Source organism: Gekko japonicus, unplaced genomic scaffold, assembly GCF_001447785.1.
Source record: "Gekko japonicus isolate JY-2015 unplaced genomic scaffold, Gekko_japonicus_V1.1 scaffold1662, whole genome shotgun sequence".
Classification (NCBI taxonomy): Eukaryota; Metazoa; Chordata; class Lepidosauria; order Squamata; family Gekkonidae; genus Gekko; species Gekko japonicus.
Window position 1 is genome coordinate 52585 of NW_015168099.1, and position 10750 is coordinate 63334.

Below are 10750 nucleotides of genomic sequence, written 5' to 3' on the forward strand. Positions count from 1 at the left end.
GAATCAAACCCAGTTCTCCCAGATTAGAGTCCGCCCACTTAATTACTACACAAAACTGGCTCTTCAACAGACTCCCTGTTAGGGAGATGGGGCTGAGAGAGCTCCCTCGAAGACTGCTCCTGAGAGAATAGCTCTGAGAGAACTTGTGACTGACCCAAGGTCACACCAGCAGCTGCAAGTGGAGGAGTGGGGAATCAAACCTGGTTCTCCCAGATTAGAATTTGCGCTCCTAACCACTACAGAAGAAGAAGAGATTGGATTTATACCCCGCCCTTCACTACCCAAAGGAGTCTCAGAGCGGCTTACAAACTCCCTTCCCTTCCCCTCCACACACCAGACACCATGTGAGGTAGGTGGGGCTGAGAGAGCTCTTTCGAGGACTGCTCTTTCAAGGGCAGCTCTGACAGAACTATGGCTTGCCCAAGGTCATCCAGCAGCTGCATGTGGAGGAGTGGGGAATCAAACCCGATTCTCCCAGATTAGAGTCCACACACTTAACCACTACACCAAACTGGCTGCCTGTGGGCGGCATGATGCCTGCCAACACCGTTCTTGCCTCCCCCCCACCACACCAAACTGGCTCCTCAACAGACACCCTGTGAGGTCGGTGGGGCTGAGAGAACTCTCTCGAGGACTGCTCCTGAGAGAACAACTCTGAGAGAACTTGTGACTGGCCCAGGGTCACGCCAGCAGCTGCATGTGGAGGAGTGGGGAATCAAACCCGGTTCTCCCAGATTAGAGTCCGCGCACTTAACCACGACACCAAACTGGCTCTCCATGGTCACAGGTGGGGTTGCCAAGCCCCAGGTGGGTGTGCGGCTGGAGGTCCCCTGGAATTACAACCAAACTCCAGACTACAGAGATCACTTGCCTTAGAGGATGTGAAGAAATGTAGTTTTTTCCTGGGAGGTTTGAAATGAGCCAAACCTCCACTTGGCTTTTAAACAGTTTTTTAAACAGTTTTTAAACAGCTTTCCCCCCCCTTTGGGCAGAAAACAGGCTGGGGAGGAGAAAGTCAGTGGAAGTCGGGACAATTGCTAATAAAGGTCAAGGTTTCCCTTGCTTGAAAGCCAGTAAAGTGATGCGGTGCTCATCTCCCTTTCCAAGCCGAAGAGTCAGCGCTGTCCGAAGACCTTTCCGTGGTCATGTGGCCGGCATGACTAGATGCCGGCATGACTAGATGCCGAGGTGCACGGAACGCTGTTACCTTCCCACCGAAGCGGTGCCTATTGATCTACTGGCAATTTCTTGCTTTCGAACTGCTAGGTTGGCAGGAGCTGGGACCAGAGATGGGAGCTCCCTCCTTCATGCGGCACTCGGGTCTCGAAGTGCTGAGCTACCAACCTTCTGGACTAGATGGACCACTGGTCTGAACCTCTGAGCCACCGCGGCCCTTCACAAATGCTAATAGGTCTAGTCGATGGCATGGCCAAGCTTCCCTCATCTCCACCTTCCTCCTAGAAGGGAGCAGAGACTTTTGGAGGAATTTAGGCTAGAAAGGTCCAGGAATAACCTCCAGGAAGAAGCCCTGGGAGACGCTCTGAATCTCAGAGCCAGAAGGCAACATCAGGAGAAGGCATCAGCCTCTCTGCCCTGTTGTTAGCCCTCCAGAGGAACTGGTTGGCCACTGAGGAAGGCAGGATGCTGGACTAGAAGGACCCTCACTGGTCTAATCCAGCAGGGCTCTTCTGAGGTTCTTAAGAAGGCCTCGGCCTCTCTGCCCTGTTGTTGGCCCTCCAGAGGAACTGGTTGGTCACTGTGTGAGACAGGATGCTGGACTAGAGGGACCACTGGTCTGATCCAGCAGGGCTCTTCTGAGGTTCTTATGAAGGCCTCGGCCTCTCTGCCCTGTTGTTGGCCCTCCAGAGGAACTGGTTGGCCTCTGTGTGAGGCAGGATGCTGGGCTAGATGGACCACAGGTCTGATCCAGCAGGGCTCTTCTGATGTTCTTACGGGATCTGGTCCAGCAATATTTGAATGCCATGTGCGAGCCACGCACCCAGCCTGGATTGCACATTCAACCTTTCTCATGACTTCTGTGGCTGCTTTGCCTTTACATGGCACTTTCTGCATCCCCTCCCCCCTCCCCTTACCACCAACATATCTCTGGCCAGTTTCTTCATACCCTCCATGCATCTGATGAAACGAGCTGTGTTTTATGCTACAATAAAATTTGTTAGTCTTAAAGGTGCCACTGGGCTTTTTACTGTTTCGCAGCAACAGACTAACACGGCTAACTCCTCTGGATCTATGACCATGGCAGATAGAAGAATACCCCTACCAGTGTTCCCTCTAAGCTGAGTGTGAGCTAGCTTGCAGTTTTTTAGCCTCCGGCTCACACATTTTTTCTTAGCTCAGGAAGGGATGGCTTCAGAGCAAACTGATTTATGCAGCAGCCAAATCGTTCGCTCACCACTTTAGTGCCAGTCGCTCACAAAGTAGAATTCACAGCTTAGAGGGAGCATTGATTCCTACGTCTCGATGCATGATGCTCTTGAACACAGCATATGATGCTTTCGGGGCCCCTGGCCTGCTCCTACGACACACCGGCAGCCCGTAACCCCCCTCCCCTCCCCGACAGCTATTTATTCTTCAAGCGGCCGATTCAGAGGGCAGGTTCCCAAGCTGGAGCGAGCGGTACCGAACGTGGTGGAGCCAGATGTCCGGATGCCAAGCTCCGCTCCCCTGGCCTGTGTTTCGCAGGACTGACCGAGGGCGCCTGGTCCGGGCGTGCGTTGGCGCATGTGTACTGGGCGTTGGCGTATGTGCACCGGGCTTCGTTTCCCTGCTATCGCCCTCACAGGTCACGGTGACATTTTCTTGCGCTTCAGCAGGGCTTCCGGGGCAGGCACGTCTGGCTCAGGGCAGGCTGGGGGCTGGAGAGTGATTGATTCCGAAATCTAGGACCCCGACCAGCTGGAGGGCTGCCCATGTTTTCTTAGGGAGCGGGGAAGATTCATGGAGAGTGTTTCTTTTGCAAGAGGGGAAGGAAAAAAAAGATTTGCTGGGGACAGAAGGCTGGAAGCCGCGCAGGCCAGGCCGAGCTCTGCCTCGCTGGCTTCTGGGAGAGCGGGGGGTGGGGGGAGTGCCAGCGCCTGTCCTCCTGCTCGGAGGGGTTGCGGGGTGTGTGTGTGTTTTTGCTGTCAGGCTGAGGGAGTGAAAAGGCCCAGGAGGAACGGGAAGGCCGGCTCCTTCAAGGCGGCTCTGCAGGCGTACCGTTGGCAACACACGGGACTGAAAGTCCTCTAGGCTCTAGAAAGCCAGACGCTGAACCTAGTTGGGTTGCCAACCTCCAGGTGGGGGCCTGGAGATCTCCCAGAATCACAATGGATCTCCAGAATACAGAGGTGAGTTCCCCTGGAGAAAATGCCTGTTTTGGAGGGTGGGCTCTGAGGCATTTGACCCCTACTTTCTCTCCCAAATCCCTGGTCCATCAAAGTCAGCACTGATTACTTGGACTGGCAGCGTAAGAAGAGCCCTGCTGGGTCAGACCCGTGAGGGTCCACCTAGTCCAGCATCCCGTCTCACACAGTGGCCAACCAGTTCCTCTGGAGGGCCAACAACAGGGCATAGATGCCGAGGCCTTCATAAGAACCTCAGAAGAGCCCTGCTGGATCAGACCAGTATGGGTCCCTCTAGTCCAGCATCCCGTTTCACATAGCGGCCAACCAGTTCCTCTGGAGGGCCAACAACAGGGCAGAGAGGCTGAGGCCTTCCTAAGAACATCAGAAGTGCCCTGCTGGATCAGACCGGTGGTCCTTCTAGTCCAGCACCCTGTCTCACACAGTGGCCAACCAGTTCCTCTGGAGGTCCAACAACAGGGCATAGAGGCCGAGGCCTCTGTAAGAACATCAGAAGAGCCCTGCTGGATCAGACCAGGGGTCCCTCTAGTCCAGCATCCTCTCTCACACAGTAGCCAGCCAGTTCCTCTAGACTAGAGGGCCAATAACAGGGCAGAGAGGCCGAGGCCTTCATAAGAATATCAGAAGAGCCCTGCTGGGTCAGACCAGGGGTCTGCCTAGTCCAGCATCCCGTCTCACACAGTGGCCAGCCAGTTCCTCTGGACAGCCAACAACAGGGCAGAGAGGCTGAGGCCTTCATAAGGGCATCAGAAGAACCCTGCTGGATCAGACCAGTGGTCCATCTAGTCCAGCATCCTGTCTCATGCAATGGCCAACCATTTCCTCTGGAGGGCCAACAACAGGGCATACAGGGCTCTGGGACTCCTTTGGGTAGTGAAGGGTGGGGTATTAATCCAATCTCTTCTTCTTCTTCTATCACCAATTCCCCGGCCTTGGTGGTTTTGGAACCTGGGACTTCCTGCATGGCCAGCAAACGCCCTGCTAGTTGGTTTTGGAGTTGCCGGAAACGGGGAGGATCTAGCACCCGGCAGGTCACGTGAGAAAGCAGGAAGATCGCCTTTTAGCTGGATGACTCACACGAGCTGCATGTGCTGAGACAGAAAAAGCCTGCAGCGACACCCGGTCACGTTCCTCACTGGGACACCCCGTCAAAAACAGAACTGATTCAACCCCACGCTCGGTTCCAGTGCAAAGAGAGCTGTCAAGAGGGAGGCCACGGTCTGTCCATGGAGAACCGTGGTCAATGTGGAATTTCAATTCTCACCAGCCTTTCCCACCTCTGTGATTTTGTGGGCCTGATCTATAGGAACATCTTTGTAGGTATGTAAAGGAGGTCAAAGGAATGGCTTAACTGGTGCCTGAGGTCACTGGATCGAAGATCCGGTGTGTTGGAACATTCAAAGAAAGGACATGCGAAGGTGTTCCTGAGCACGGGTAGGGTGCGTTGCCCCCACTATGAACCACTCCCAGCATCATGCTCAATGGCCTCAGATCAGAAGGTGGCCATTCTGAGAGCCAGCATGGTGCAGGGGTTAAGAGTGGCGAAGACTAATTTGGAAAACTGGGTTTGATTCCCCACTCCTTCACAGGAAGCCAGCTGGGTGATCTTGGGTCAGTCACAAGTTCTCTCAGAGCTGTTCTCTGAGAGCTGTCCTCGAAAGAGCTCTCTCAGCCCCACCCACCTCACAGGGTGTCTGTTGTGGGGAGGGGAAGGGAAAGGCGATTATAAACTGCTCCGAGACTCCTTCAGGTAGCGAAGGGCGGGGCATAAAACTAACTCCTCCTCCTCTTCTTCTTCCTCTGCTTCTCTCCCCCCCCCCAATCTGGAGTTTCCTCTCTAGGAACTGGGCTCATCAGCGGGATGGAGTGCCTTCTTTAAAAACACAGGAAGAGCCCTGCTGGGTTAGACCAGTGGTCCATCTAGTCCAGCATCCTGTCTCACACAGTGGCCAGCCAGTTCCTCTGGAGGGCCAACAACAGGGCAGAGAGGCCGAGGCCTTCACAAGAACATCAGAAGAGCCCTGCTGGATCAGACCAGTGGTCCGTCTAGTCCAGCATCCTGTCTCACAAAGTGGCCAACCAGTTCCTCTGGAAGGCCAAGAACAGGGCAGAGAGGCCGAGGCCTTCCCCTGATGTTGCCTCCTGTCTCCGGGATCCAGAGACTTAGTACCTCTGAATGTGGAGGTTCCCCTCAGTCACCATGGCTAGTCGCCATTGATAGACTTATCCCCCATGAATCTATCTAATCCCCTTTTCAAGCTGCTTATTCCTGTGGCCATCACTGCATCCTCCGGTAGCAAAGTCCACATTTCAATCACTCTCTGTGTAAAGCAGTCTTTCCTTTTGTCCATCCTGAACCTACTGCCCATCAGTTTCATTGGATGCCCTCGAATTCTAGTCTTTTGGGAGAGGGAGAAAAATGTCTCTTTGTCAACACTCTCCACCCCGTGCATCATTTTATAAACCCCTATCATGTCCCCCCTTAAGTCGTCCCGGACTCTTCAGCCTTCACTCACAGGGAAGGTGCTCCAACCCCCTGAATAGTCTTGGTTGCCCTCTTCTGTATTTTTCCCAGCTCTGCAATGTCCTTTTTGAGATACAGTCTGGACGGCTGAAGAGGGGAAGAAGCAAGCGAAGGAATGACTGGGCAGACGTTCCATTGCACGAGAGCCTTCCAGGGTGGGGACTGAGCGGGCAGCGACACTTTGAGTGACCCCCGCACTAACGTGCGAGGGTCCGGGATCCTTGTCGTTTGCCCACACTGTTCTAACAGCCAGTCCGGACTACATCGCTGTCAGCCCCCCATCCGCATTCCAGCATTCTCTGCGCTGTTCACGTATCTTTTCCCAGATCTGATTTGCGGCGATTTAAAACTTAAAATGAGATTGTGGGGCCTAAGTGGACAGCCAAAATTTTGTGGTTATGTTAGGCCAGCTCCCTCTAACCCCCCACCCCCAATGCCCTTCTTGCTTAATTTACTGCTTCCTCCTCTCTCTCACCAGCTGTTCATGAGTCAATTGCAGATTATCTTGGGAGGAGGGGAGTGTACACACTGCTTTTCACTTTGCGGCCAGCCAAAGCCATTGCTCATTCCCCCCCCCCCATAATTTTGTTATTATGTGAAATAATAGTTCTCTTTTTAAAGAAGGAGAAGAGATTGGATTTGCGGCGATTTAAAACTTAAAATGAGATTGCGGGGCTTAAGTGGACAGCCGAAATTTAGTGGTTATGTTAGGGCAGCTCCCTCTAACACCCCCCAAATCCCCTTCTTGCTTAATTTACTGCTTCCTTCTCTCTCTCACCAGCTGTTCATGAGTCAATTGCAGATTATCAGCCATTCTTGGGGGGAGGGGAGTGTACACACTGCTTTTCACTTTGCGGCCAGCCTGGGCAAATGCTCCCAGACAAAGAAAGTGAAAGCGGCATGCGGTGTAGAGGGAGATTCAGCTCCCGAACCGGCTGTGGGGAAACTGCAAGGAAACAGATGGATGCAGAATCAGCCTGGACGGGAGTAGACCGACGATAGACCTACGCTACACTAGACAGACTTTCACGGGGAGGAGACGTGACGCTACCGTTTGAACTCTCCTTTCAGCGGACCGAGGGCTGCAGCGGCTCAAGTGGCTAAGTCACTGAGCTGCAGACTGGAAGGTCGGTCGTTCGGCAGTTCAAGACCCGAGCGCCTCCTGACGGAGTGAGCGCCCGTCTCTGGCCCCGGCTCCTGCCGACCGAGCAGTTCGAAAGCGAGAAACTGCGAGTAGATAAACAAGTACCGCTTGGGTGGGAAGGTCACAGCGTCCCATGTGCCTCGGTGTCTAGTCATGCCGAGCACGTGACCAGGGAAACGTCTTCGGACAGCGCTGGCTCTTCGGCTTGGAAACGGAGATGAGCACCACACCCCTAGAGTCGGATTTGACTGGCTTTCGAGCAAGGGAAACCTTGACTTTTACCTTTACTTCAGCTGACCGCAGAAGAGCCCTCCTTCGCAGCACGAAATGACTCTTGTGGTGTGAACGGACCCTAGGCATCAACATCAGGGGGAGTGCACCTCGACCCGTCCGGCTCCCCTTGGCAAGGTTAGGTTTGGGAGGGGACTCTACCTGTTCCGGAGCCTCCTGCTCAGGGTTCTCCGGCTCCCAGATCAGGCTCAGCTGCGGCTTCTTGCCCACCTTCTGGAAACGGAATCCCACCAGCGGCAAAGCCTGCAAGGGAAAAAAACAACAGAGAGGCGGGGAAGTGACAGTCATGCGGAGGAATGCAGAACTCCGTGTCCAAACGCCGACCCCGTGGGATTATAGGGAAAGCCGATTAGTTATAATTTGGGAACGACGTAGAGAAGAGGCCCTCTTCTACGCCGTTCTGATGGCCCGACGGAGCCTTGGCCTGCAGGATTTGCAGATTTCTTGTGCAGTGAAACCGTCATAAGAACATAAGAGACGCCAATGCTGGATCAGGCCAATGGCCCATCCAGTTCAACACTCTCTGTCACACAGCGGCCAGAAATACCAGGTGCCATCAGGAGGTCCACCAGTGGGGCCCACTAGAAGCCCCCCCTCTGTTGGCCCCCCCCCCCCAAGTACCAAGAAGACAGAGCATCACTTGCCCCAGAGCCCCTACCTATACCTTGTGGCTAATAGCCACTGATGGACCTCTGCTCCATATGCTTATCAAAAGGACATAGGAGAAGCCAATGTTGGATCAGGCCAATGGCCCATCCAGTCCAACACTCTGTGTCACACAGTGGCCAAAAATACCAGGTGCCATCAGGAGGTCCTGCAGTGGGGGCAGGACACTAGAAGCCCTCCCACTGTTGCCCCCCCACAAGCACCAAGAAGACAGAGCATCACTTGCCCCAGAGTCCCTACCTATACCTTGTGGCTAATAGCCACTGATGGACCTCTGCTCCATATGATTATCCTTCAACTGCCAGGCAGGAGTCAGGCTGGGAACTTCCTGGAGATTTGTGGGTGGAGCCTGGGGAGGGCGGGGTTCGGGGAGGGGACTCCATGAGGTATAAAGCTACAGAGTCCACCCTGCAAAGCGGCCATTTTCCCCCAGGGGAACTCATCTCTGCAGCCTGGAGATCAGTTGCGGTTCTGGGATGTCTCCAACCCCCACTTGAAATCGTAGAGTTGGAAGGGATCTCCAGGGTCATCTAGTCCAACCCCCTGCACAATGCAGGAAATTCACGAATACTCCCCCACACACACACATACCCCAGTGACTGCTGTTCCACGCCCAGAAGATGGCAAAAACCCTCCAGGATCCAGGATCCCCAGCCAAACTGTCCTGGCCCCACTGGTGGACCACCTGGTGGCACTGGTATTTCTGGCCACTGTGTTACACAGAGTGTTGGACTGGATGGGCCTTTGGCCTGATCCAACATTGGCGTCTCTTATGTTCTTATGCTCTGCCACTGAGCCACAGTCCCTCCAGAACACATGAACCTGCCTCATACTGAATCTGACCCTTGGCCCACCAAGGTCAATATTGTCTACTCTGACTGGCAGCGGCTCTCCAGGGTCTCAGGCTGAGGGCTTTCCCATCACCTCCTGCCTGGTCCTTTTCACTGGAGATGCCGGGGATTGAACCTGGGACCTCCTGCATGCCAGGCAGAGGCTCTTCTACTGAGCCACAGCCCCTCTTTACAGCTCTCCAGGGTCTCAGGCGGAGGTCTTTCCTATCACCTCCTGCCTGGTCCTTTTCACTGGAGATGCCGGGGATTGAACCTGGGACCTCCTGCATGCCAGGCAGAGGCTCTTCTACTGAGCCACAGCCCCTCTTTACAGCTCTCCAGGGTCTCAGGCGGAGGTCTTTCCTATCACCTCCTGCCTGGTCCTTTTCACTGGAGATGCCGGGGATTGAACCTGGGACCTCCTGCATGCCAGGCAGAGGCTCTTCTACTGAGCCACAGCCCCTCTTTACAGCTCTCCAGGGTCTCAGGCGGAGGTCTTTCCTATCACCTCCTGCCTGGTCCTTTTCACTGGAGATGCCGGGGATTGAACCTGGGACCTCCTGCATGCCAGGCAGAGGCTCTTCTACTGAGCCACAGCCCCTCTTTACAGCTCTCCAGGGTCTCAGGCGGAGGTCTTTCCTATCACCTCCTGCCTGGTCCTTTTCACTGGAGATGCCGGGGATTGAACCTGGGACCTCCTGCATGCCAGGCAGAGGCTCTTCTACTGAGCCACAGCCCCTCTTTACAGCTCTCCAGGGTCTCAGGCGGAGGTCTTTCCTATCACCTCCTGCCTGGTCCTTTTCACTGGAGATGCCGGGGATTGAACCTGGGACCTCCTGCATGCCAGGCAGAGGCTCTTCCACTGAGCCATGGCCCCTCTCATCTCAGAGGATTCAAAGAAACCCTAGCTTCTGGTTTCAAAGAGATGGAACTAGGCATAGTTTACCGCAAGGGGCTTTTGGGACATCCCTGTTTACACTGTATTTAAAGGGGAAGATTAAAAAAAAATCTACATTGAAAGAGCAACTTTCCTGGGGCAAGGGACTTATGGGTCAAAGCTCTTTCCTGATAAAGAGGGAGGGGTGAGGGCAACAAATCAGTGAAAACCAGTAAAGGGTGTTTGGTGTCTCAGAGAGCTCTTTGGTAAAGACTGAGCTCTCTTCTCACAAAGGGAGGGAGTCCTCTAACACACACACACACTCCTACCAATGCTCCCTCTGCTGTGGAGTCTCGTGAGCCAAAATCCTACGTTGTGAGCTCCTGGCATTAAAGTTGTGAGCGAGCGATTTGGCCACTGCATTAAATCAGTTTGCTCTGGAGCCATCCTTCCTGAGCGAAGAAGAAAATGCGTGAGCCGGAGGCTAAAAAACTGTCAGCTAGCTCACACTAACTCAGCTCAGAGGGAACACTGACTCCCGCGGAGATCCTTGAGATCCTTGAGATCACGCCATCGCAAACGATCTACCCTGTCAACCGGCAGGAACCCGCTGCGTGTGTCGGGTGCCAAGGAGGAGAGGAAATTCCACCCGTGTCTCCGAGCGACCATTTCCAAAGGTGAAATTAAAACCGACTTTCCCCTGTTCCCTCATTCTGGGAGGCAAAAGTGCTTCCCGCGCTGCATCGGCCCGGTTTTATGGCGCTGTTACGATCGCGTAATTATCCCTCTGACTGAGGGGCAGACGGAGGACGGGGGAATCGCGCACCCACCCCCCCGCCTGGCGTCTGGGCGAAACAGCCCTTGAGTGCTGAGGCAGAAGGAGAGCCCAAATGGCAAACCAGGGAAGGTGAACAGTAAGGGCAAGAACTGTGGGGAACAACTACCGGGAAAAAAGAAGAAGAAGAAGAAGAAGAAGAAGAAGAAGAAGAAGAAGAAGAAGAAGAAGAAGAAGAAGAAGAAGAAGAAGAAGAAGAAGAAGAAGAAGAAGAAGAAGAG

The 10750-nt window shown here is 54.2% G+C and overlaps 1 protein-coding gene across 1 annotated transcript in view; it reads right to left on the bottom strand.

Moving 5' to 3' along the window:
- Window positions 1-10750, bottom strand: part of DIS3L2 (DIS3 like 3'-5' exoribonuclease 2) — a 364836-nt gene that overhangs the window by 710 nt on the left and 353376 nt on the right. Inside the window, exon 21 of the mRNA XM_015414784.1 lies at window positions 7463-7564. Within this exon, the coding sequence (XP_015270270.1) occupies window positions 7463-7564 (102 nt within the window). The remainder of the gene's footprint in view (window positions 1-7462; window positions 7565-10750) is intronic.